This window comes from Cebidichthys violaceus, unplaced genomic scaffold (genome assembly GCF_023349555.1).
Source record: "Cebidichthys violaceus isolate CVI_PGR_0920_01 unplaced genomic scaffold, fCebVio1.0.p SCAF_205, whole genome shotgun sequence".
In the NCBI taxonomy this organism is placed as follows: domain Eukaryota; kingdom Metazoa; phylum Chordata; class Actinopteri; order Perciformes; family Stichaeidae; genus Cebidichthys; species Cebidichthys violaceus.
Window position 1 is genome coordinate 45,125 of NW_027176379.1, and position 27,395 is coordinate 72,519.

The 27,395-nt window shown below is 40.3% G+C and overlaps 1 protein-coding gene across 1 annotated transcript in view; it reads left to right on the top strand.

The window, feature by feature from the left end:
- whrna (whirlin a) overlaps nucleotides 1–27,395 on the top strand; it is a gene marked incomplete at its 5' end in the record, with an annotated part of 69,440 nt that overhangs the window by 15,104 nt on the left and 26,941 nt on the right. Inside the window, 2 exons of the mRNA XM_068716695.1 lie at nucleotides 17,227–17,435; nucleotides 20,231–20,267. Of these exons, the coding sequence (XP_068572796.1) occupies nucleotides 17,227–17,435; nucleotides 20,231–20,267 (246 nt within the window). The remainder of the gene's footprint in view (nucleotides 1–17,226; nucleotides 17,436–20,230; nucleotides 20,268–27,395) is intronic.

Consider the following 27,395-nt stretch of genomic DNA (forward strand, 5'->3'; position numbering starts at 1 on the left):
AAGTAAAACACTGAAGAGTTTTGTTTCAAAATAGCGGTTTATCTCTAACCTTGTGACTGAACCTCTGTTCTCATATCCCCAAGAGAAAACTAACGGTTTAGCATGTTTAGCAATGTAAATACAATAAAAATGATAAATGTTAAAAACTGGAAGCACCTCCTGAAAAACATAAAGTGTAAACTAGAATTGAGCTTAGGTTGTTTGCTGTCAATCTGTGCTGTGAACGTTATATGTTCTTATTTCGTCTGAGTCTTTGATAACAGGTATTGAACGTACATGAATATTTCTTCTACTCCGTCCTGCAATGTGTTACTGCAATTTCTGATAACGGTTGCACACAACAACAGTACAGAGAGATCACAGTGCTAGTTTACTTTATTAATGGTTGGTTTAAAATTCAGCAATAACCGGAGCAGTGACCTTCGCATATTCAACGTCTCATTACTGTGTTGTTTGCTGTGATTGCAGAACAATGATACAGCGTGTGTGATCCCTAATGTTGTAGCCGATAAAGGGATCACCTTCATAACTTGTTTTCACAGAAAATTAAGTAGCAGAGGAAACAGAAAGCACAACGTGTCACCAGCGTTATACTTAAAAGGAAAAAAATCTTGTAACAGGATTTACTGAAAATCACACGTGAAATAGCTGCTGATAAGGACAACTTGGGCCAAAGTAACGCAGCCAATGTAGAAAAGGAGACGGGATTTACTGTCCCTTGAGGGGAAATATTCTCAACTCTGTGCTCCTGCTTTTGAAGGAAACGTCACAACAGGATTTAACAGCGGAGACAGAAATATTAAAATCCAGCAGAATAAACATCAGCATCAGTGTAAGAGAGGCAGACATTAAGAGTTTAAGTATGACCTGGGGTGTTTTAGGCTTTCATACCATGAGTGATTGTTTTAATGTCAGTTTAATTGAGGGTTAACAGAAGTACGGATACAACCGGGATTGCGCTCATGGTCACGTTATTAGTTACATCAGGTGTCTCATTATGAAATGATACAAAAATAATGTAATGTATGTTTATCATGCTTTGAGATCCAGTGCATATTATGTACAAAAGAAGAGACTAGCACATAGAAGAGAACATGTACTAATACAAGTATGTGTACTATTTACATAAGTGCTACAGGAAAATAGAGAACAGCACATAATGGCATCCATGCTCTGTAAGCTTTAGCTATATATATATATATATATATATAATGTGGCAGTAACTTTGAAGCTTGGTAAAGAATAAATAATCAATGGTACAGAAAACAGCATTGATGAGGACCAAACCCTGAGTGTTTGCGCTCAAAGACATCCATTAGCCACAAGCCGACATTAGCTAAAAATAATGTAAAACAGAGCAACAGTGATCTCCTTGCAAGGTCCTTGTGTTTGTATCCTTGGGAAGTAAACCATTTCTGAACTATTACTCGCTGCACAAGCTGATCCCCACAGTACCTACAGTTGTGGTCAAAAGTTTACATACACTTGTAAAGAACATAATGTCATGGCTCTCTTGAGTTTCACCGTTATTTCTACAACTCTGATTTTTCTCTGATAGAGTGATTGGAACAGATACTTCTTTGTCACAAAAAACATTCATGAAGTTTGGTTCTTTCATGACTTTATTATGGGTTAACAGAAAAAGTGATCAAATCTGCTGGGTCAAAAATATACATACAGCAGTGCTAATATTTGGTTACATGTCCCTTGGCCATTTTCACTTCAATTAGGCACTTTTGGTAGCCATCCACAAGCTTCTGGCAAGCTTCTCGTTGAATCTTTGACCACTCCTCTTGACAGAATTGGTGCAGTTCAGTTACATTTGATGGCTTTCTGACATGGACTTGTTTCTTCAGCATTGTCCACATGTTCTCAATGGGATTTAAGTCAGGACTTTGGGAAGGCCATTCTAAAACCCTAATTCTAGCCTGATTTAGCCATTCCATTACCACTTTTGATGTGTGTTTGGGGTCATTGTCCTGTTGGAACACCCAACTGCGCCCAAGACCCAACCTTCGGGCTGATGATTTTAGGTTATCCTGAAGAATTTGAAGGTAATCCTCCTTCTTCATTATCCCATTTACTCTCTGTAAAGCACCAGTTCCATTGGCAGCAAAACAGCCCCACAGCATAATACTACCACCACCGTACTTGACGGTAGGCATGGTGTTCTTGGGGTTAAAGGCCTCACCTTTTCTCCTCCTAACATATTGCTGGGCATTGTGGCCAAACAGCTCGATTTTTGTTTCGTCTGACCACAGAACTTTCCTCCAGAAGGTCTTATCTTTGTCCATGTGATCAGCAGCAAACTTCAGTCGAGCCTTAAGGTGCCGCTTTTGGAGTGAGGGCTTCCTTCTTGCACGGCAGCCTCTCAGTCCATGGAGATGCAAAACACGCTTGACTGTGGACACTGACACCTGTGTTCCAGCAGCTTCTAATTCAGCTTCTAATTCAGCAGCTTCTAATTCTTGGCAGATCTGCTTTTTGGTGGTTCTCGGTTGACTCTTCACCCTCCTGACCAATTTTCTCTCAGCAGCAGGTGATAGCTTGCGTTTTCTTCCTGATCGTGGCAGTGACAAAACAGTGCCATGCACTTTATACTTACAAACAATTGTTTGCACTGTTGCTCTTGGGACCTGCAGCTGCTTTGAAATGGCTCCAAGTGACTTTCCTGACTTGTTCAAGTCAATGATTCGCTTTTTCAGATCCATGCTGAGCTCCTTTGACTTTCCCATTGTAGCGTTTGTGGGTGTTTGTATCCAATGAGCCCTATTTAAATGGCCTCAGAGAAGTCACCAGCTGTAGTCACTCATAATCACTGACAAGAAGTTAAGAGGCCATGCTATGAAGCTCATTTCATTGACACAACTTTCTAAGTCACCAAAATTGCTAATTCATGTTGCTGTATGTATATTTTTGACCCAGCAGATTTTGTCACTTTTTCTGTTAACCCATAATAAAGTCATGAAAGAACCAAACTTCATGAATGTTTTTTTGTGACAAAGAAGTATCTGTTCCAATCACTCTATCAGAGAAAAATCAGAGTTGTAGAAATAACTGGAAACTCAAGAGAGCCATGACATTATGTTCTTTACAAGTGTATTTAAACTTTTGACCACAACTGTATATAAGATACCAGTGCTGCAGTAGTAGATCCAGGCTGCAGGTGCATGTACAGTAGAAGCCCTGCTTCCATGGGTCTGCTCTGTGAAGGGGAAAAGGGACTATTTCTGGCTGCACAGCTGGAAAGTAATTTAAAGGCAAAGCAAGCCATTTATTTCTACTTATTATAGAGATGTGACTGTGCTCACACCAGTAGAAAAGCCCTGCTGTGCTGGAAGAAAAAGAAGGCGGTTCCCTGTTTCCGTTAATAAACATGAGAATCAACTGTGGACCACACAGACAACTGAAAAGTGTCATTGCTACCCAGAGGCCTGTTGATCAAAGTGAGGCACCTGGGCGTCCTCTTCTATCCATCTCTAGGGAACACTGAGGAGTACATAACAACTGCTGCCCTTCACATAAAAACCCGGCTGGTTCGCCCACTCTCTGCTTGTCTTTTTTCCTCTCTTCTTTTTTTTTTCCTCAGTATTGCCTTTTATATAGCTTTTTATTCTATTTTTATTTTGTTCTTAATTGTTGCACTTACCAAAAGAATAGCCGACATTGACGGTAAACATTTTATAGACGCATTCAATATGAAATATGTGTTATTGTGGTGTTGTTTTATAATGCATTCTGAGTTTTCTTTAAGACATTGTGTCCCTTAATATTCTCTCATCTCACTCACACACACCTGCTCTGAGTGATATGAATATACGCACTCGGATGTTCTATCGCATTAGGAGTCGGGCTAAGAGAGCGAGCGTGAATACAGCCCATCTGTTTCTCTGTGATGTGGCTCCTGCAGGGCTCTCTCCACATTATCAATCGCCCCGCTGAGCCAAACACTAGTAATTGTATCATATCGGTTGGCACAGACTACAAAGTCACAGCAGCTGCTCTGTCATACTAAGTGGAACAGAGACAAATGGAACGAGCCCTGTGGATTTTTAGGAGTTGCACTTTATAAATGCAAACTGCACATTTTCTGTGGAAGCGACTGCCGGTAACTGTGCTCTGATGGTTGTTTGCCAACTGAACAGCAATATATACACACACACACACACACACACACACACACACATGCGGCAATATCCAAAAACACAGATGAAACTCTTATTTCATTCCACATCTTTCCTGTGAGGCCGTTTTTTTTGGTATTGTTGGACATTGCACTGTGCTAACACGTTGTTATGTTCATCTCGGAGGAAACATTTGCTTCAAATATGCACTCGAGCATCTCGCTGGAATCCGAATACACAAACCGAGCCAGTTAAAGTGTGCGTTGAGTAGAGCAGAGTGCAAGCATCCATGTGGAACTTCATCACTTATAGCTGATTTAGATAATTGATTGTCACAGCCTGAATTAACCTCAACAGATGCTTCCAGACAACTCGTGTGGTTGCGATCGCTCCACTGTGTTGGGACTGGCTCCCACAGACGGAAGCCTTAGAATGTTCCCAGTAGTTTGTTACAACGGAGCAGCGAGTGTGACTGAACTGAGCTTTCAGCAGCACAGCGCTCACTGTTGTCCAACAGACTCGCCTTTTATTAAAACTGTTCTATAAAGAGCAACATAGAGTGAACAGAGGATGGAAGCTGACGGCTGGTCTTACTGGAAGAAAAAAAAACAGGCAATTTGCCAGATTAACAGGGAAGAGTCTATTCGGTTCAGTAAATCATTGAGAGCCTCAGGCCCTGCCACAAAGCAGCTCGCAGATGATGCTCGAATCTGTAATTTATTCAGTGTATGAATAAAAAGAGTAGATCTAACACTAATATTCATTTTCTAATAATCTATTTTGCTGGTGCTGTGTATCAGTTTGTATACATGTTGCTGCTTTTCCATCCAATCAATTTAAATTGTTCTGTCAGCTGTTTTTAGTCTTTATAAATATTTTTTTATTTATAATATTCTTTTTTATATAATTGTTTTTTTCCCCAAGGGTGTACAATTTCAGTAGCCACTAAAAAGAAATAAATTAGAATTATGTGCTGACTGTCTTTGCCACAGCTTTGAATCATCCAAGAAATAAATCCATTAAAATGTTTAACAGGATCACAAGTCAAAGTAGGTAATCAGTATACTCGTCTGTGATCTTATTAGTTCAGGTCTAAACTACTAAAACTCTCATTAGGAATTGGGTGGATGGTCCTGTAATGTTTTGGTTATGCTTATAAATCTAAATGTGCTAAAAACCAGACTTCATTCGCAGTCATGATCTTTTTTGAACATGTTGGGAGTTGAACCTGAGCAGTCAGAACTGAAGGGCAAGACTTCCTCTGCACCAAACCACCCGTCTCTGTCTCTGTGATCATTTGTGGTGAGGAAAAGTATTTCTCTAAGGCATTGTGCTTATGTCAGGAAACTTTTGGGAGAGCAGCCTCTCAAGTCTCTGTGAACAATTCAAAGAGCAGGGATACATGAGCTATAGGCAGTATAGCTTGGTGTGAGGATTTAGCTCAATTCAAAGCCTTGTATAGTCTTTAGTATTGTCTGCATTGTGTCATGCACTGACCTCACTGTGAGGCAAAACCGTGCACACTATCTTCAAATATGCCAATATTTGATTAGTCTTCCTTTGAGAAAAGTTATCTATTGCTGGAATGATTATTTGGTTAATAAATTAGCTGATCCGCGGAAAGTAATTCATTCAAACTATTTTGATAATCAAAATTTTAATGAGAACATTTTTGACTTCACACATGGTTATTGCATCAAACATTCCATTGCAGACACTCATGTGGGGCTAAAAAATACAAATCCTTCAATAAAAAACGAGTCTACAGCCATACGAGAGGCTCTATGTGGTTCTATCCAGGCACAGTGGAGCTTCAGAGTCAGAGTGTTTAGACACACCGTGAACCCACACCATTAAGAAGCCTGTATAAAGGTGAACCCACGTATTTGGTGACTAAGAGCAGTTCTAACAGAGGAACCTTTCATTCACTTGGAGCACAAATCTAGAGCAGCTAACATGGAGATATGCTGTGGCTCAGAATGTGTCTCGACTATTGACTGCTCAGTGCATAGCTGGGAAAATAACTCATTCAACATTAGAGGCTGATTCACAGACATAACAGGTAATGCAACATCTCTTATGATCCATTCATTGTTTGAGTCATTTATCAAGTAGAACTGTTCATTTTCCAGTTTCTGAAAATGCGAAGGGTTTTCTGCTTGGCCGTGTTTATATATCGTTGTAAGTTCAATATCTTTGGGGCTGTTGGTCACATGAAACCTTTGTGATACTGTGAGTAGCTGTTGTGCTTTAAAAGACGCTCAGCGGACTCCGGCTCATGTGATGAACGTGTTTTCACGAGGAGACGTCTTCCTGCCAGCGTGTGCTCTTTGCTAAAACCTGCAGTAGAAAGAGTTCCTGCCGGTCTTGGTACACATGGGGGCCGACTCGTCACGCTGATCTGTGCTCCGGGCCACCGTGATGCACTTTAACACATCAGTGTTTGGTGGAGGGATTATTTGATGCAGTCTGGATGTGCGTTGGTTTATTAGTATGCTCAGACGGGATCAGTCAGTCAGGCTTCTACGCTCAGATTTCACTCGGCTCGTCTCGCTGCACTGCTGTCAGAGTTGCATCATTGAGACGTTCTTCGTGCTCCACGGATCAGGTTGTTTTGAAAGATCAGCAGCAGTGACATTTATCAGTATATAAACATAGTGGGCATCCCGTAATCTCATTTCCCCCTTATTGTAGCAATCCACAGACAGAAGGGAAACAACAGTCAGTCAGAGAGCGAGAGAGCTGCAAAACTTGTGTAATTAGCTTTTGAGTGATTATTGTGAATGCTCTGATGGTAAAATAAATAATATAGATACAGGCTGGGACCCCCAAAGCACTGCTTTAAAAGGCCACAGTGAAGCCCTGTTCTGGTGCTTAGGCTCCTCAGTCTGTCTTTACTTTAATGATTAGGATGCTTAGAAAGGTCATTTAAGGATTATTCATCTGGCTCCTACGCCAATTTATAGATTAAGGGAATTGTGAGTGATTACATTTGAATATTTAAGGTCACCCGAGTTTATAATAGCATAATACATCATATTGTTTGTTAGTTTTTAAAGCATGGCTATGAATAACTTTGAGTTTGAATAATCTTCTAGGTGTATATTTATGGGACCTTTGTGACTATGAAGTTAAAAATCGTCTGGTATTTCAAATGATGGACGTTGTCCATATGAAGTAGACATGTCACACATCGTGCAAAAACAAAATTTGAATTTATTGAGTTCATTTTATTGGCCCGCCTCTTTGAAGGACTTGTTCACTCGTGATTGGTGTTGCTGGTTTTAATGCCTAAAACTCTCATTCTTGCTCTCATCATTTAGTTGAAGGTCAGTCATGGCAGCGTGTTACAATTCTTTGTTTTTGTGATAAAAATCGTTACAACGTAAAAGTACAATATTCACACAAGTATTTTGTATTATTACTGTATGTCACTAGATTAGCAGAGATAACTGCTCTGTTTCTACTTCTCATAAAGACTTAACCTTTGAAAAGTTTAAAGTTGACGTGTGTGGCTGGTCCTATAAGTTATTCATAAAAGTTACAAGGATAAAATGTTATAGAAAACCACTATTTACTATTATCTGCTTTCTGGACTGTGTTTGTCAGTTTGAGAAAATGCGTTGACCATTATTAACAAGCGCAGCCGGAACATCGTGGAAGCCGAGAATCAGAAAACACTGCTGCTTGAGGATGAACTGAACCTCGCTTCTGAACTTAGTCTGCTTTGTTCAGATGGGACGTGACACAAAATGCAGCGTGATCGTTGTTTCAGAGTTAAAGAGCAATCACTTGTGGCTGGTGGTTGAGGGGAATCCCTGATGATGGATGACTGAAGTGGAGCTCGGGAGTCAGTTTGGGCGAGAACAGAAGAGAAGACATCTAGCTATAAAGAAGAGGTTTGGGGAAGGAGCGAGTGTGAGGAAGATATAGAAGGTGAGGTACAGGGGAAGACAAGGGAGGAAATTAAACAGGAAAGAGAATCATGTACAATGAAAGGTACTGGAGACCGCAATGAAAGAAATCAATAAATGACTTGTAATGAGTTGAAAGGTAATGGAGCTAATGGGTCTAATTAAAGTTGAATCATTTCCAGTGAATGTCTCAAACTGAGGATAATATGTTGTCTGGACTTTGGCTCACACCATGTGCCCGTCCCTTTTCATTTCGGAAGAAGCTCCGGCTCATCAAGTCAAGCTCTTAACAAGTCATGCGCGTTAAGAGGACAAAGGTGTAAGCAGTGTGACACAGGCGATGTCTGATCTCCACATTATGCCACCGGGGCAGCAGCAAGGGAGGAAATGTCAGGACAGCCGAGGTATGAGAGGCGGAGCTCAGAGAGACAGGGTCTTGTTTTTTTTCTGGAGAGAAACATGTCTTGGATTATTCAGCAGCTCTAAATGCAAATGTGATTGAGATGTAATCACTGGAGACGCTTTCAGAGCTGGTTAGAGAGACAAGTTCACTTGTGTTTTGGTTTTGTGTGAACGGACGTCCTTGAATGCGATGACGAAGCATCTAGTCACCTTTGTAATAAAACGCAGTCCTTGAGGTCATCCGGCTCTGATTGGGTGACTTGCATATCGAAAGACATTGATTGATTGATTTCCTTATTTTCATGTCATGCACACAATGTGCCCGACCCTCACGTGCTTATAAGAGACCAAAGACACAGCTGCAGTTGTCCAACATTTCATTACATTACAAAAAATCTGGTTATTTTATTTATTTAGTTACATATAACCGATAAAAAAGGCATTTTAATAAAGGGAGTTCCTTCATGTTCAACTTTTGTCATTTACCTTTCAAATTGATTTAGCCCAGACATCTTTTAGCAAATCAGCCCTAAAGCGTGCAGTGGTCTCTCCTTTGGTTTACTGTTTGATCAAGCACAAGCGGTGGTCACAGTTTCCACCTCTGGGACTGCCTCCTCACGGATAGACTCTGGCTTCCATCTAACAAGCAGGACTTCAGAGGCTGCACCAGAAAGCAGCTTTACTTTGTTATTTGAAAGACTTTGCTGAGTAAAACCCAGATCAGTCAACATCAGTGTGGGTTTTACTCAGGATAGACACATGTCAGATAAACTGAGGCAGCTGCAGAGTGCTTGTCTGGCTTTAGGGCTACATTCAAGGTAAATTAAAGATCTGTTCAAACGTAAACCATAGCTGGGCCTGCTTCGATTACCAGCAGAATTTGCTGCAGAACCATTTACGAGTTTGAAGAATGATTTTAAAAGGAACTTCACCTGAAGAAAGACAGGCTGTTACCTTTCTACTTGCTAACTGTTCAACATTAATTAAAAAATACTTTAAGCTAGTGGATTTTCATTACTCGGATGTTTAATACAGCAGTGCCATGATTTTTTTTCAAGGATAAAAAAAAAATACAAAAAGGAGACACTAAAACTGGTGCAGCAGATAATTGAGGGAAAAGTATTAAATTCAGTCCTGCAGTCACTCGAGATGAACGTGAAACATATTCTGATTATGAACTGCAGTTCATTTCAACCACATCCTGATAACAATCTGGATATACAGTCAGGGCCAATAGTATTGGGACTGTGACACTATTTTTCAAATTTTGCCTCTTTACGTGACTTTGAAATGAAGCAGTCAATATGTGGTTGAAGTGTCGGCTTACAGCTTTAAGTCAATGGATGTAACAAAAATATCACATTAACCGTTTAGGATAATTTTTACAGTCATTCCCATTTTCAGAGTCTCCGAAGTAATTCTAAAATAGTTGTCAATATAAGGATTATTTTTAATATTTTGAGGAAAATCTATTGCAGTCAACGATTGCCTGAAGTCTTGCACCCATAGACATCACCAGACGCTGAGTTTCGTCCCTACAGATGCTTTGCCAGGCTTTTACTGCTGCCTCCTTCAGCTGCTGCTTGTTTGTGGGTCTTTATGCCTTCAGTTTTATCTTAGGTAGGGTAAGGTAGATAAAGCATGCTCAATTGGGTTGAGATCAGTTGACTGACTTGGCCATTGAATAATATTGAATTTCTTTGCCTTGAGAAGCTCTTGGGTAGTTTTCGCGTTGTGTTTTGGGCCATTATCTATCGGCACTGAGAAGAGCCTTTCCATCATTTTTGCAGCAGATAGTTTAGCCTTAAACTCCTCAGAATTCATCCTGCTACATCTATCAGCTCTGACATCCTCAATGAACAACAGTGAACCATTTCCATTGGCAGCCATACAAGCCACCATGCCGTAACACTGCCTCCACCATGTCTGACAGAAAGAAATGTGGTGTGCTTCGGATCATGAGCCGTTCCTTTCCTTCTCCACACTTTTCTCTTCCCATCATTCTGGTACAAGTTCATCTTGGTTTCATCTGTCCAAAGAATCTTGTTCCATAACTCAATGTCAGGCTTTTTCAGATGTTTTCTGGCAAAGTCTAATGAGGCCTTGCTGTTCTTCAGTGTTACCAGTGGGTTGGACCTTGTCGTATACTCTCTGTGTTTAGATGTGTTCAGCTCTTGATCGTAGACTTTGACAATGACAGACCTACTTCCTCCAGAGTATTCTTGTCTTTAGGAGATGTTATGAAAGGGTTTTCCTTCACCAAGGAAGGAATTCTAACAATCCTAATATTTCTGCTATCTGTCTGATAGGTCTGTTTAGTTTTTTCAGCCTAATAATGGCCTCCTTCACTTGCATTGACACCTCTTTGGTCCTGAGTGGGCTGAGATGCAAATTAAACATCTTGAATCAACTCCAGACCTTCTATATGCTTAATTTGTCATGGAATAACAATTGAACAGGCCACACCTCTCCATGAAACCTTCTGTCAGACAGTTGTCCAATTACTTCTGAGCCTCTGAAAATACGGGGGACTGTATAAAAATAGCTGTAATTCCTAAACGGTTAATGTGGCGTTTTTGTTATATCCATTGGATTAAAGCTGAAAGTCCACACTTCAACCACATATTATTACATGATAAGTGACCAACAGGACACACTCCCTCACTCACTCTCACACACATACACTGAGAGAGAGCTGGCTAGACAAGAGGAAGCATTTGAGTGAAAAACGTGCCAAAGGAAGAGATAAAACGGCTTAACTCTTCTTAATGTAGCTTTCGGGATCAGTGGTCTGGAGCTGCCACTTTATCCCTCTATCTCCCCTCTGTGTGTCCGCCACCATTCAGCCCTGAGCCGTCTAACCCTCACTGTTCATCACACAGCTCTGATAATGTCAGATGAATCTTTGACAGTGGTCCTGATCAAACGCTTGAGTAGGACGACTCAAAGGGAACACAATAATCTGTCTGCTCGCCTCCTCTGTCACCCATCATTGCTCTACTGTCTCAAAAACATATTAGGGGGCGCAAAGACACACTGGGATTCACGCAATACTGATTAAACACATAGAGTAGGACCTTCTCTTATCTTTCAATCTATATTATAAAACTTTTAACGCGCCTCATATATCCATCTGAGTGATGGAATTTGCCACAACTCAAAAATGTGCTCATTTATTCATTTTTGAGATCACAAAGTCATCTTGTAAAAGCAGAAAGAAAAAAAGAGCTTAGTAAGGAGCCAGAATATATATATTTTTTGGAGAGCAATTAGTGTGAGCAGAAGAGGACAAGGGATATAATTCATCACTTACCACATGCCAAGTGATGCACTTTAATTTGCATTTAAATCTGTCTACAAATGGAGAGAATCTTCTTCTTTTAAGGGTTATTTGTAAGGCAGCACGGGGGAGAGAGAATGATTATAAGTGGCTGTGTAGTTTTTTGGTTCAATCTTTTTACTGCCAATTTGTTAGTTTATTAGTGCTGTTATTGCAGATTACGTTGCAGAGGCCATATACTTACTTGCCATCTGATTAATGTGTTGCACTCTGGTGATGCTGCCATTACTGCAGGGGCTAAGTCTAAAGAAATTCAGGTTCACTGGCTCTACAAAGCAGATGGCTCATCTGATCTCGCTCATTCTGAATAAGGAAATTAGCCTGAGTGAATGAATGTGGATGCTAGTCATACATTAGGCTGAATTAGTTAAGACTGTAGATTTGGGGAAAATAGCTTTGTAACCACTTTTGACCAAGTGCTACGAAAAGGAATGTTGCAGCTTTAGGCGACATTGGTTTACAGAATAAATTTGCTGCAAATGATTTGAAATCAACAAACTTGCAATCCATGATTTCTTCCTTTGCATTCAGATGAAATCCAAAATGAGTCAGATGAAGAATTTGGATTTCATGGAGATGCATGAAGATGAATTCATGAAGCAGCATCCGGTTGTCTCTTCAGGTTAAGTTTGATATGCATTTGTGCCAGTGACAGTTTTCGGTTGTCTGTCTGTCCGTACCATTCTCATGAAGGCGATATCTCAGGAATGCCTTGAGGGAATTTTTTTCACATTTGACACAAAGGACCACTTCAAGGATGAACTGATTAGAATTAGGCTCTCAAACGTCACTGTGATATCTATGTGTTCTTATTGTCCACACATTTTATGAAACCAAACTTAAAATAGTCCATCTCTCTTTACTTTACAATCTCACTATATCTGTTCCCACTGAAGGACATCTTTAAAAATGGGACACAAACAATGTTTAATTTCATAAAAAAACACACTTAAACAACAGTAAATAGTGCATTTGTAGGGGATTATTTTCAACTGTGGAGTAATACACATTTGGTGAGTGAGTACTTATGGCAGCAGGACTGTGTGTGGAGAGTCAACATAAACGGCCGTGTGTGTTTGTTGTGATGAAGGAACATGTTCCAGTGGATGAGTGAGGCTGTAGCTTCTGAAGTCCTTTACATGTGACAAGCAGGATGCCACCAGGGTAATGGCAGCTTGTTTACTTCTATGGATTAGACCGTAGAGTCACTATAGAACCACAGACACCTTTCTCAATCCACTTCTCCCTCCTCCTGCCTGGGCCTTAGGTCACACACAGGTGTGTGTTTACAGCTGCAGCTGGAATCATATTGTGGACATAGAGGATTTATAATTCGAAGATTGGAGTTAAAGGTTTTTTTTCGCATTTCACTGCTCACCAAGCAGCAACCTCTGGGTCTGAAAAGTGAAGTGCTTTTGGCTAAATATTTTTAAGAAGAATGTTTGTTTGCTTGCCACTTTTGTTTGCATAGAGTGCTGGCTTTGCCTTCACTGCAAAATTGGTCGGTTAACTTGATCATCCACGTTACGCCGCCGCCATCTGCTAGCATACATTAAACCGAGAAAAAGACAGATCTGTTGATTTACGGTAGATTATAAACGGTTATTAAAAGGATACCCAGTGTAATTATACAGTATGGTTGTAAAGGTTACCGTTACTATTGCACGCCTAATAATGTTATCAAGTTTGTCTGTAGCCTGCAACAATCTTGTCGATTCAACCACAAAAGACTTGAGATTTGACTTGGACTCCCAGAAACCGTAGTACACAAAACAATGGGCTACTTCTTATGTACAGTCTATGCTGCACACGCAGCATCGATCACAGCTTTAATCATCATTACCACTGTTTGTTGTTTAATTGCCCAGAATGCAGCGCTGTGGCGGTGCCTCTGATGTGACAGAGAGATTAATCACAAGAAATGATTTGCTTGTGACTCAGGACAGGGCCCATCTACTCTCAAATAGAAGTATAATGAGGAAGAGCAGAATAATGAGAAGAGAGATTGAGTGAGGGGAGAGGAGAGATGTCAGTGATGCCGTTGTTAGTGTTTTGTGTTAGAACCCCAGTGAGTGAAGGGGTTAATTTTCCGAAACGTTGATCGATCTGTCCCGGACCATTACAATAATGAAGACATTCTTTGGAGAACAATGACAGCATATTGGCATTCTCTAACTCGTTCCTCTGTAATTAACAGTTTAGTTTTCAATCAGTCTCGCGGGGTCATAAAACTTAATCAGCGCGTTATTAGAGTCAAAATCTAAGTTTCAATCATTTGCCAAATACAACAGGTGCACATAATGTGACTTGATTAATTGGTGCTGACACACAGCAGTGCTTCAACAAACTGCAGGAATGATACAGTAGTGCAGGCAAAAGTATAATGTGGACTACACATTGGAAAGATGTAAAACAGTAAACATTACCATGTACCAGTATATATTACCGGGTATGTTTTCATCCATATGATTGTATTCACATTTTGATTTCTTCTCCTGCAATGTCATGTCTCCACTCGACCAGAGAGCCCGTAAAATACAGAATAAAAAGACGGGGTGTGTCGGTGCAGCGTCCCCGGTTTGATTCCAGACCACAGGCCTTGTTGCATATCACCTCAATCCCTATCACCATAGCAACTAATAGGCCCTTTTCTCAGCAGACCTTTTCATAGCAGGAAGAGCACCGGTGTTACTAGTAACCTTAATGACGGCTCTGTTCTCTTCAAGCTATTCAACCAGGTTTTTAGCGATGTCCTAAAACCAAATCAGTCTTTTTTTTTTTATTTAAACCTGTGCTGTCCCTGATGTGACATGTCAACATGTCTTCTGTCATCCTGGTTGTGAAGCAGCAATGATATGTCTTCTGATGTGTCCGGGAATTGAAAGTATTCAGAGTGTTCCAGGGCGAGTCTCTGCAAGTTTTACGCGTCAGAATTCGGTGAAGTTCCTCCCGCCTTTCCTGACGGATCCTCTCAAGCTCAGTCGTATTGGATGGTGGACGTCTGTGAGCCGTCATCGTCATGTCTCAGCGTTCCAGTCAGGGCTTTGACTGGCCCATTTAACAACATTAGACTTGTACACTGGCCTCTCCAGCATTGTCTTGTCTGCATGCTTCTGTCAGCTGTCATGCTGAAAGGAGGACCTTCACCCCAGTGTGAGGCCATGTGCACTCAGAAGGTTTTTCTTCAATGACTTGTCAGCTTTTGGGGCCTTACTCTTTAGTGAGCAGGAAGTTAGAGATTTCAGACACTTATTGGAACTCCTCCAGTCTGCCTGTCAAAATATCCCTGGGTAAGATACCGATTTGCTCCTGAAAGATGTGACAGAGGTGTGTGTGAGTGTGTGGAAATGAGCATTTAGACTATCCCGGCTGGTAGGATTCACCTTGTACAGCAGCCTTTGCCGTCAGTGAATGAATGTGTGGGAATAGGTTTTAGTAGTAGGAAGGCTAGAAAGGCCATTTATTATTTACTATCACTAACGGATGCAATTTGTTCATCGATGAAATGGGACATATTGCATTGTGGTATTGTTAGCAAGATACATTTACTCGAGAACGGCTTTATACAACTTACAAAGGAAATTACTCGTGACAAATACACATATATCATGTTCATTTTATACACTTCCACTTCAACTTCAGATTATTAATACAAAATATAACTAATACTCAACAAGAAATAGCTCATACATTATGATGTATTATTACAGGTTAAGCTACCTGGCAGTATTTGAAGTAGTTAAGTAAGCTACAACATTAGTGATGCTTACCTACTGATTCAAAAAATGGTTCCAATCCAATAATAAAAGGAGCCATTCTGCATAAGTACCCTACGTCTATTTTGATGACAATACTGTATGTAGTTTAAGTACAATTTTGAATTGAAGACCATGCTTGTAACAGTATTCGTACACTGTTATTGTTACTTTTACTTAAAGCAGCAGTGTCTTTGTTAATGTTACTAGTAACACCCGTGCTTTTCCTGCTGTGACAAGTCAAAATGTCTGCGGTGAGAAAGGCCCATCGAGTTCTAGAGAGGATCTGCAGGATGACCGGTGCAAACGGGATGCTGCTGACCTCAGTTTGGAAGTGCCACAGCAAAGGCTGAGGACTCATTCACATTTTATTTAGCTGAAACAGCTCAAGCGTTTACTGAACATAGTTTACAGACAGCTGTCTATTACTGTACGCAGTGACAACACTCGTAAATTGATGAGTATGATACGATAATATAATGTTCATCACGACCGCACTCAAGTCAGAATGGCATTTCTCTTCAAGTGACAGAGAGAAGAAAGATGGCGGTGTGTTTGTGTCTTTTGTGCGTCCACGTTTCAAAGCCATGTGTGCTCTCAAGCTGTATCAAATCCAAGTGAACCTGAGATAAACCGAGCAGAGCTCACAATAAACTGAGCTCTAGTGTTGTCAAACAGTGTATAAAGTCCGTAAGAAGCAGCTTATTGACTCCTTTTCGTGCCTTTTTGTAATGCAAACAGCTGGAACAAACAGCTTGTAATCTGTCTTAAAATCTGTCCCGCGTCCCCGAGGCTTCAGCTCAGCCTGACAGCGCGGATAAGAAGTGTTTGCTGTGGTAGCAGGGTGTGTTCACACTGCAGTGGAGCTGGTTAGATGAGATTAGATTGATTGCATCTGTAAATACACTTTTGATTGTGTGTCTCTTTGCATGTGCGGTCAAACGGCCCTACACGTTGTTAGGAACTGTGCCATTGTAGAAGCAGATAAAGGTAGAGGTTTATGTGGAGAATGTCCTCAGATGTGCTGCAGTGCTTCAGCAATGACAGATGTGGTGTTGGGTCACTTCGGGTTGTTGGAAAGCACCCAAGAAACTAAAACCAGATTCCGAATGTCTTTAATGTCAAGTTTGCGTTAGCTGCTGCTCTAAGAGAACATTGAAGTGATTGTGAGGGTCGGTTGGCTGACCAGAGTTAAGTAGAAATGGAATAAAGAAACAGACAGAAACATTTTTTTTTATTTTTTTTTAAATGCTAAACAAACACGCCAGTACACCAGCTCATTATAGAAGGTACGGTCCAAGGTGGTGTTTAGTATGGACATCATTATACTCTTGCTGCTGCTGCCCCCAGGCTCAGCCCTGTGATAGAATGTGAAATTACATATGAAAGCCTTTTCCATTACATATTAAACAGTCCTGGTGGTGAACCTGGCAGCGAGCAGAGAATACTTTATTCCTTCTGTGGCCTAATTATTTCTGTTGTTCTGTTCTGCTGCCATAACTTTGGACAAGAAACCTACACCCTGCTCATCTCACTCTGATCCATTCAACTTTTTTTAAACACCTCCACCACCTCTTGTCTCTGACCTTTGACCTATGAACCTGTGCATGCAACAGTCTCTGCCCGGTCCACCCTTACCGCCTTGCTCAGTCCCCCCCGCCATGCCTCTGTGTTCGCTCCGCTCCCCGCAGGTCGGCGACCAGATCTTGGAGGTGAATGGCCGCAGCTTTCTGGGCATCCCGCACGACGAAGCCGTCAGGGTCCTGAAGTCGTCACAGCACCTGATGATGACGGTGAAAGACGTGGGCCGCCTGCCGCACGCCAGGACGGTGGTGGGCGAGACCAAGTGGATCGCCAGCTCGCAGATCGGAGAGAGCTCCGCCAACAGCAGCATGGCAGGGTGAGTTTTGATTGGTCCTAAAAGAAATCTGGTCTAAGCCCACACAAAGTATTGTTACTCTGCCTCGCTAATGCTAATGCTAATGCTACTCTTTATTGATTATTAAAGTATCGACAGCAAAGTATATTTGCATTTGCATGAATTAAAATTGTTACAAATGTCTTTTGGCTATTAATTATTATCAACAAGCGAACACAACAAAGAGTGGCGATTATAATTGAAATTAAATAAGAATCCTTTTTTTTCAAAGTGCTTTAATGTAGGTGATTTAAAGAAAAAATTTAAAATATTGCGAGACCCAAATTAAGATAAAATTAAAGAAATAGTTTGAGTTATTTGAGAAAAGGAATTCTTATTTTAAGAATAGTTTGAGTAGATTGATACCTCTCTCATGTCTGTACTCTAAATATGAAAATGCAACCAGGAGATGATTAGCTTAGCTTAGCATAAAGGCTTAAAGCTGGGGGAAGTATCTAGCCTGGCTCTGCCCAACAGTAACACAATCTGCCTGCCTCTATTTTTTTATGTTTTTCAAGAAAACAAAGTGTAAGCGGATCTTTCTGCATTAACTGCTGCACTTCTGCGTCTAAGGCAGCTGAGGACATTCTCCACATAGACCTCTACCTTTAATAGTTTCTACAATGGCACAATTTATAATAATGTGTAGTCGGGTGGTTTGATTCAAAATGCAAAGGGACACATAATCAAAGCTATATTTACATTACATGTAACATATTATGTTACATACCTTTCATCAGATGAGTAAGTTTGACACATACAATACCTGCTTTGTTGCAATTTACACAGAGACGTTCAAATGTATGAGAGTTACCAAGAAGTGAAGAACCTTACGATCACAATTTATTTTACATTGTTTGATCACCAAACTCACTGAACACTGACGGAATTACCAAAGATGTTATACTTTATTCTAAACTATATGTGATTTTCAGTAATGAAAATTGGCACAAGGAAGAATTAGACTTGAGCAGTGCAGCAGTAAAAAAGACTTCACGGAGATAATGAAGATGACACCAAGAAGAGAGAATCCTCTGATTCTAGTTAAGTAGATGCCAAAGTCTTTAACAGCCGAATGTGATCAGGCGTCCGTCAGAACTCAGAACTCCCATTCACTCCTTTTTATCTAAAAATGCATTATGCTGCTCTGTTGGAAAAGTGCCAGAGCTCGTTTCAAAATGCCACACCTGAGCAACTCATCTGCAGCTCATGACCTGGAATAAATGTGATCCCCAACAACCAAATTAAAGTCTGATGTAAATGCCAGACTCATTTTCTCATCAGTTCAGTAACACACAACCTGACAGCCCGACAACTCTGAACGTGTAATTCCTCTGTTTCTCCCAAATAAACGGGGGCTCTGACAGGTATTTAACATTTACCCCACAAGATGATGTTCTGTCACGGTTATTAAAGTGTTACTTGCCGAGGCAACACAGAGACACAGATGGTTGTTCTCTGTATGTTTAATCTTTTTTTTTTTTTAACCGTGGCATCTCTCCACAAGAACATTAAGTCATAGCTGCAACAACAGCAAGTTTTTTCTTGTTGAATTTTAATTTCACATGTTTAATAATCCAACAGGGAACAAATTGGAATATGCACCAGGAGGTAGTTACACAAGATCAAACACTGGGTGCTGTGCTGCCCTAAATTAATGTTTTACTAACTAATTAGTGTCTTTTCTATGCTGCATACACAAACTTACATGAAAAACTATTATTCCTTTGAATTATTTTACATTTTGGATGGGACGTTAAATTAGTGCTGCACACAGTTTTTCATTTAGTATCTGTTCCTTAAAGACTACCAATTATCTGGCAGTACAAAGAGGACAGCCAAGTGTGAGAGAATGGACTAAATGGCTAAGTTGGTCTCAAAAGTCACCCGGGCTAATTGAATTTGAATCCCAAAACATTTGTCCACGCTGAGTTCCATTGGAGGCGGAACTGCAGTATTTCTTTTGACTCTGCATTAATTATAATTTTTTTTTCTTACTTCTGTCCCTGAAGGCAGTGCTTTGAGTTGTCGCGTTTACTCATGGATTTAAAGCCTCTTACTTCGTGGGCACTTGAGGATGTAAAGACAGCTACTCGAGTCATTTCACTCGCGTAGGAATATGGGGCTGAAAAAAATGACACACACACATTTCAAAACACTTTTATGTTTGCAGAGAGAGCGCGTCGGTGTGTGTTTGTGACATGCATTTTGATGTATGTGCTTTATATTTATTTAAAAGCCTGTCTGGAGGACATGGACGTTTCACAATTCCTGTAAAAGAAAAAAGGAAAAAGCCTGTATGTGCAGCAGTTTTTTGCAACATCTCTTAAGAAAACATGACGGCCATGATGAAGATTAAAAAAAAAAAAATCTGTGGTAGTGTGCATTTACTGTATCAACCTATGGTAAATGACAAATGTATTCAAAAAGATGCGAAGCTGTCAGTCATGATGTTTAAAAATCCTCTTTACCAGAGCTCCAATATATGTGTGTGTGTTGGAGAGAGAGAGAAACAATTAGTGTGTGTATACTTTCTGTCCATACGTCCATATTGTAAATTGTCCATAAGAGCGTCATTTGATATTGCACAAATCAGAGTGATGGTATAGTGCAAGAGTGGGCTATTAACTCATCCATTTTTAAATTTAGATGACGTTTTCTTTTCATGTTTTGACCATATTGTGTGCGCATATGTGGAGAAGAGAATCTGTGTGTGAGTGTGAGGACTCAACTGTCCCTCTGTGATTAATTTGTCCTCTTCTTCTGCTTCTCTGCAGATTCGCGATGGACAAAGGAGCCTCTGCAGCAGGAAAGGTGAGCTGCACACAAAGTCCCACTCATTTCCACTCTGTCTGTGTATGTGCGCACACCAAACGCAGGACTACCTGTGTTATTGTGTGTCTCTCTCAGGACAATGATAATCTGTCTGTCCGACCGTCTGTTACCTCCACCACTGATCACTTTTCATTTGGGATGGATAGTTAGGCTGTATAGCAGGTTATCTGCACTGAGAGCAGTACTGTTCACAAGTGGGCCAAAAAGACCACTTTGGGTTTTACGTACAGATTGTATGCAGATCTCATGTTAAGGTCTTTATGGATCAACCCTCAAGCATTAAAAACCAAATCTACATATATATACTATCTCAACGTTGTGACAAGGTTATCAAAAACACCCCATCAGCAAAAACAGGCTTTGTGTTATTAGCCTATACCGTGAAGCTGTCCTTAAAGGGACATTTTTGAAGAATATTTTCTTTGCTGTACCTTGCTGTCAGACTGCCCTTGAGGCTACAGCCAGCAGCCTGAAGACAGATATCAATGCTCTCTATAATGCCACAAGACTATATAGCTATAGTATATAACTATACTAGACTATACAATTTCACCTTGCAGAACATAAAAGTACGTGATCTGCTGCCTCAATAGTTAGTTAGGGTTATTGTGTGACTTGGGTGAATCTGAACTAACCCTTTAAAACACTAAAGTCACACATTAGCACAAACTAACTAACGGATCAAGGCGGCGGTAGACCAGCAGCTCCCGAGCTCTGCTAGGTAAAATGTATGTTTTTGTCAAAGGAGTCCAAGTTTTGAAGAGAGCATAGATAATGGATTCAGTTCCCATTGGAGTGAAGCAGTGAAAATATTCTAAATCTAGTGTACACTTAAGCTGTTATTGATTTTTTTTAGGTGTCTATAATATATTTTGCTTCTGCACCTGTCCAAAGCAGTACATTGCTTTGCTCCTGCGCTGGTACTGTCTGTTTCCCCAAACCGGGGGCTTGCCGAGCACCATCAATCATGTGTAATAAACTGACGATGGATAAATACCACGTACAACGCCACTTCAAAAAATCCAAACTATCCTTGTAACTCACTCGCCATACCGTATACTAACTTTACGGTTGACTTTAACTGTGACTTTGCAAAGCAAGAAAGAGTGTTTAGGAAAGGAGAAATAATAGGAGGAGAAAGTTGGAGGAGACAGCAGCTGACGACAGAGAAAGAAAGAAGGGTGAGAGAGAGAGAGAGGGGGGGAGGAAGGTGACAGGGAGAGCTCACTTTTCATTATGGAAGCTCTGATGGACATTCTTCTCCTGACAGACTGGGGAGGCAATGTACTCTAGCGACGCTGTAGGAGAGAGAGGGAGAGAGGGACACGCTGGATGTGGGAGGTATTTTGGATGGAAGAGGAACACATTTTCTCCAGACTTGGGTGCAAAGAGGTTTTAAAAGTATATTTCATAGCCATACGACACCCACCGCTGTGCCCTTTTTGTCAAAGATGCCCTTTGCAGATGAATATCTAAGATGGATTGTGTATGAGAGGGGCACTGCTGACAGCAGCCCTGAGATAAAAGGGTCAAAACAATCTGCAGGACATTTAATAGATGATAAAGTATTTCCACTCTATGCTGGCTGCCAAACCAACAAGTCGTCTTATACCCATACAACAAAAAGGTTTGTGCCTTCTCAGTCTGTGGTTGAGGTCTGGTTAAGTTTAGGTACTGCTTGGTCAAGGGTTAGGAAAATATCATCTTGGTGGTGATAAGAATCCAACACAGACTGTTGGTAGGGGACAGGACACAAACAGGTCAATCTAAAGCTCGCTACAGGTCCAGTTCTTTCCTTAAGTTTCTCTTCTTTTCCCTCTTTTCTCTAAGTTTGTGATCATCATGACAAGTCAGCTACTGCTGCATCTCTTCATTGACTTTGCATATATTCATGCCACCACTGGAACCGACCATGCTCGGTCCATCTTTGTGAATGAGAAAGGGCTGTCATTATTTGGGCAACTGCAAGAGGAAGTATAGGTCCTTTAAAAGCATTTGAACCAATAACCAAGGCGGTCACCAGTCTCACATAAACACGTCAGTCAAAGCATTGCAGCTACAACAGCATAGAAATAGCCTGATCTATAATACCAGCAGCATTACAGACTGTGTGTGGTGGTTGTGTGTTGTTTCTTTTCCTCAGCAGCCTCCACTAGTCAGTCTTGGGAATTTATGGCCGCTTGGTTTCTTTCATCTTTTCCAAGGATTTACAGGAAACTTGCCTTTCTCATCCAGTTTCTTATGTGTGCAGAGAAATAACTTGTTCGGTTGAAAAACTGCCAGAACTGTGAGGTGGGACTGTGGACCGGACTAGATCACACTTTTTTTTTTTTAAAAGACTAAAGACTGCACAGCACAGAGGGGTCAGAAATACAGGTTTTCTATATGTTCTCCTTGTCCTGGTGCAAAACTCAGCAACCTTTTTAAAAACGTCCCTTTCGGAGAGCGTCATGCGTGGGAGCTGTACTGTATTTGCATTTCTGCTTATTTCCACACTTGACAGTGAAATCAAGAAGGCGTGATAAAGGATGCTCAATCCGAGCCTTCGATGTTGCTGTTTTATGACGGGTGTCTTTTGTTTCACACGTTTCTCATCTGCCCTGTCTAGAGTCTGTGTCAAACACAATAATAAGCTCGGAATTTGATGCAAACATCTGTTCAGATCCTTCCTCAACATTCTCAAACATATCCCGACATTTCGGATTCGTGACAGAGCAAAACAACCCCGTCAACCCTTCCATTAATCTCATGTGAAAAAACAACAACACCTGCACACACACATGCGGTTTTAGCCCATCCGTATTTCCCAGCAGAGTTGATGTCGGGGATCAGTAACCTTTATAAGACGCTGTGTTAAGGCTGTCTTTGAATAAAGAAATTCTTAGTTGACTAATTGGTTTGTTGATTTTATCGACAGATCAAAGAATCACACAACAGCACCACTTTAAATCTGGTGTTTACCAGAGATGTGCTCAGTAGTTTTCAAGTCATTTTGCACCAATAAAAAGCATGAAAAATGACTAATTGACTTAATTAAGAAAACTTAGTCGACTAATCTACTACGAGGGGGCAGCCCTACACTTTGCAATCTAGAAGCGAGACCGAACATAAAAGTGTCATCAGGTGTGAGACATTACACTGACAGTTCATTTAGAAATCCCTCTATGAGGGAATTTCTTTTGAGATTCAACAGAAATCATTATCTTCAGTTTCAAAGCCCATTTTTGTTAGATTTTCACTTATTTTCCTTTGTAGCTGTCAAAGAAACACCATAACAGTACTAATGGTTACCTCACTTCACTACCCAGCCCTTATTTCTCTTATTTACAGCAGAGCCGGGCAGTACAGATAATAAAAGAGAGAGGTGGTCTACCAAGTAATGCCGAGACAATTCATGTGAACAATACATGCTGTGCCCCTGGACTTCAGAAATTGCAGCAATTCAGCATTTTCCTTTTTAAAGAGATATTTATACTCTTGCCAGAAAGGTTCTAATGCCTCGAAGCAGGACACTTTTGTCTGCCATATGTGATCAGCAGTCCAATATTAGACGCAGCACAGTTTTAAGAGGGTCGCTCGTAGGAATAAACCCACCCGTCACCCCTTTTATGCCTCCATGCCAGCGATGGCTGTTACCAGAGGAATTATGTATTCTGGTTGCCTGTCCGTCCATCCCATTCTCGGGGGAATTTCTTCAAACTTGGCTGATTCGATTTTAGGACCTGACAAAACACGATTTTGTCCACAAATTAAGAATTGATATGCTAATTATGACAATTTTACACACATGTCTAATAGTGCTAGTTTGCATCTTTTTTTCAATAATACAGGGTTTTATTGGATTTACATTTACCAGGTGGAGAGACAAGACTTTAAATGATGTTGTTGCTCAGTATCAGCTCAGTTGCTCTGATCGGTTATGGTTAAATATTGTAAATGTCAACTGTGTCTGCTACAGGGAAGAAAAGATCCTAAGCTAAACATGTTCAATGCAAAAGCTTGGAGCCTCTGTGTAGGATTTTAAAATGTACTTGACCTAAGTGGGAGTGTGAGAAACACACGTGGTAGACAGCAATGCATGCCAGTGGTTCCACATTTTCAGTTAGTAAGTCAGTTAGATAGGAAATACGTATTTAAAGTTAGTAATTTATAATTTTTATCATTTATAACATTACTGTTTGCAGTGTAAAATGTTGACCATATCTCATAACGTTAATAAAATAAACAAGTGAAAACATTTATCCACATACTGTAACTTCAAATGACATAAAGCTAATTATAGGAAAAATGAACTTCATGCACAGTTTGGTTGCCGGAATCTCAGGGCTCTTACTGCCACAAAACAACAAATCTGTGAACAAACACCAGGGCAGAGACATCGCTGTTCAGCAGAAGGTTTGTGAGTAACACAGCGGTGTGTCCGCTCCTCCTCTCTCCATGTGTAGCATTGTCGATATCTTTTAAACCAGCAGCTTTTACCTGCTCTCGTCCTCTATGGTCCCTCTAAAGTACAGGCACTACTTATTGTCATTGAAAGGATTTTGATCCTGACTGTTATTACTATGATATTGTTGGTCTTGGATCACGCTGTTTAGACCACGCTGCGCGTCCATTTCAAACCTGTGTTCCGATAGACTGACCTTGATAAACAACCTGTTGTTTGGAGTCTTTTGATCTCCCAGATAGAAATGGTCAGCTTTCCATGCTACAGTGCGGTGCTAAACGGTGGGAATCTTTGTGTGTGTGAGACGTGTTTATGCGTATACATCTTAATGCGTATGTGTATATGTTTGCATGCATTTGCATGCGAACGGCTCGGCATATATGCATTTTATATACGTATGAGTAAATGTGTTATTGCTAGGTCATTTTATTGTCATTGACAATACAACTGTTTGTCTTCCCCTTCGCCTCCGTGTTTATCGCCTCTATTTCCTTAATCAGCTTCCTACTCTGCCCAATGGGGTCCAACATGAACACACTATGAATCTGACAGGCATGAAACCAGATTGGTTATTTGTCATGAAAAAATCATGTTATATTTGTCTGTACACTAGACTGTGTTGGAAAAGATAGTTCTCTCACACAGGCCTCGACTGGATTGCTGTATGGATAATACTCTGCTCCAATCACGAGCATGCTTTCCCCACTGCAAATTTGCATAAGAGTAGCCTGCCAATCAGAACGAGCCTACCCGAATTTGTGCGTACATCACATATAAGGCTGCACACACTGCTGCTTATGTACGGCAAACAACACAGGACTGGTAACAGGGTGGGTGTGTGTCCTAAATGGCTGATGTTGATCTAGCTGGGGGCTTTTTTAAATCCAATTTCACAGTATTTAAAAGATTGAGGATAAGTGGTAAAGACAACCCTTGGTTTAATCAATATATTTCCTCTTTCATTAGACAAAGAGATGCTGTCTGAGCCAAAGCAAAGAAAACTAAGAACCCTTTGCATGGGACTCTGTACAGATGCATTAGTTACATTACATTATATACACAAAGAAAGAAAGAAATATAAAAAAAATGTTTTTAAATGAAACTACTTTTTTACCATGATAAATAAAAAAAATGGTATTTTAGTATTTAAATCTCTCGTAAATGGCCAATTAAAACAGTATTCATTATTCTCAGTGAATCTCCGTCAGAGATTAGATCAGGCACTAAAGCAGCTGCTATGCAAGTTACTAATGATATCATAAAATCCTTTGCCAGTAAACAGCACTGTGCAGCCTCACTTACAGTAAACAAAGGTTTCCTGCTGGGATCTATTTAAGCTTCTACCATATTTTCTATTTTTATGAATGACTTTGGTCGTGGAATAAATCCAGCTAAAATACATATGTATGCGGATGACACAGTGATCTATACGTTGGCACCCTCTTTGAATCAAGCCATAGAGCTAAACTAATATATATCACATTCACTCGTTCTCCCTCTAAGGAAGCTAATCCTACTATCTTGAAATTAGAAGGTACATGTATAGAAATGTTTAATGTTCATATGTTGATAATCTATTTTAAAGGCTAAGACTGGGCTTTTTTAAATATAAAGAAGAAAATGCTTTCCATTTGAGGTCATTTGAGGCATTTTATATGAATAGTCTTCTCTGTACCAGAGGAGAAAAATGCACGTATTGCTATTTATTGCCAAAACATTGTCAGGCAGACTACCTGCTTATACCTCAAGCCTTTTAACCTTTCATACCAGCAACTATAGCACTAGATCTACAAATTGGATTCTTTTAGCTGTCCCCCGGGTGCACTCAGAGCTTGGTAAAACTGCTTTCTCTTTGTATGCACCCTGGGCATGGAATTAGCTGCAAAATGTCATTACCTTAAATGTACTTGCTTCTTTAAATACATTTTAAGGTCTTTTACAAAGTGCCTTGAAGGAAACTTGTGGCTGTTTTAAATAATCCTTGACTCAGGTAGTATGGCCTGTATGGCTCTCTTCTTTTACTATTTTTCCTTGCTAGCCGGGGAAGCGCCCATTCAGCTTTTTCAGTCCAGATACCTGGGCTTTAGGTATCGGCTGATCCAGAATACCGATCCGATACCAGGGTTTGATTAATAAGCTGTGTGCCTCGCGTGGAAGTAACAGGGATTATGTCCAAGGCAACATCAGGTTTGACTTGAACATTGCTTTTTTTAACTTTGTAAAAAAAGTAAATAAATACGCGTTCATACAATATACTGAATTGTTATTTATTAAAATAATGGTACCAGATCGGCTTGTTGTCACCGATACCCAATCCAGCTAGTTATCATTCCAGCATCAGTATTGTTGCATCTTTACTTTATGTATTATAGGCGTCAAATAGTTTTAGGTGAATCTGCTTATGCTGCCATCTTGAACAGGACTCCCTGAAAGAAGAGATCTTGTATCTCAATGGGACTTCATAGCTAGATAACAGATTCATTCAAAAATCTGAAGCAGAATTTGCTTGAGTTGCCAGGAAGACACGGCTGTCAATGAAATCTGATCAAAGCATAACCACACAGTCCTGATGAAGCAGATCTTTTGTCAATTCAACTTGTATTCATATATATATATATATATATATATATATATATATATATATGAGTATATATAGTGTACTG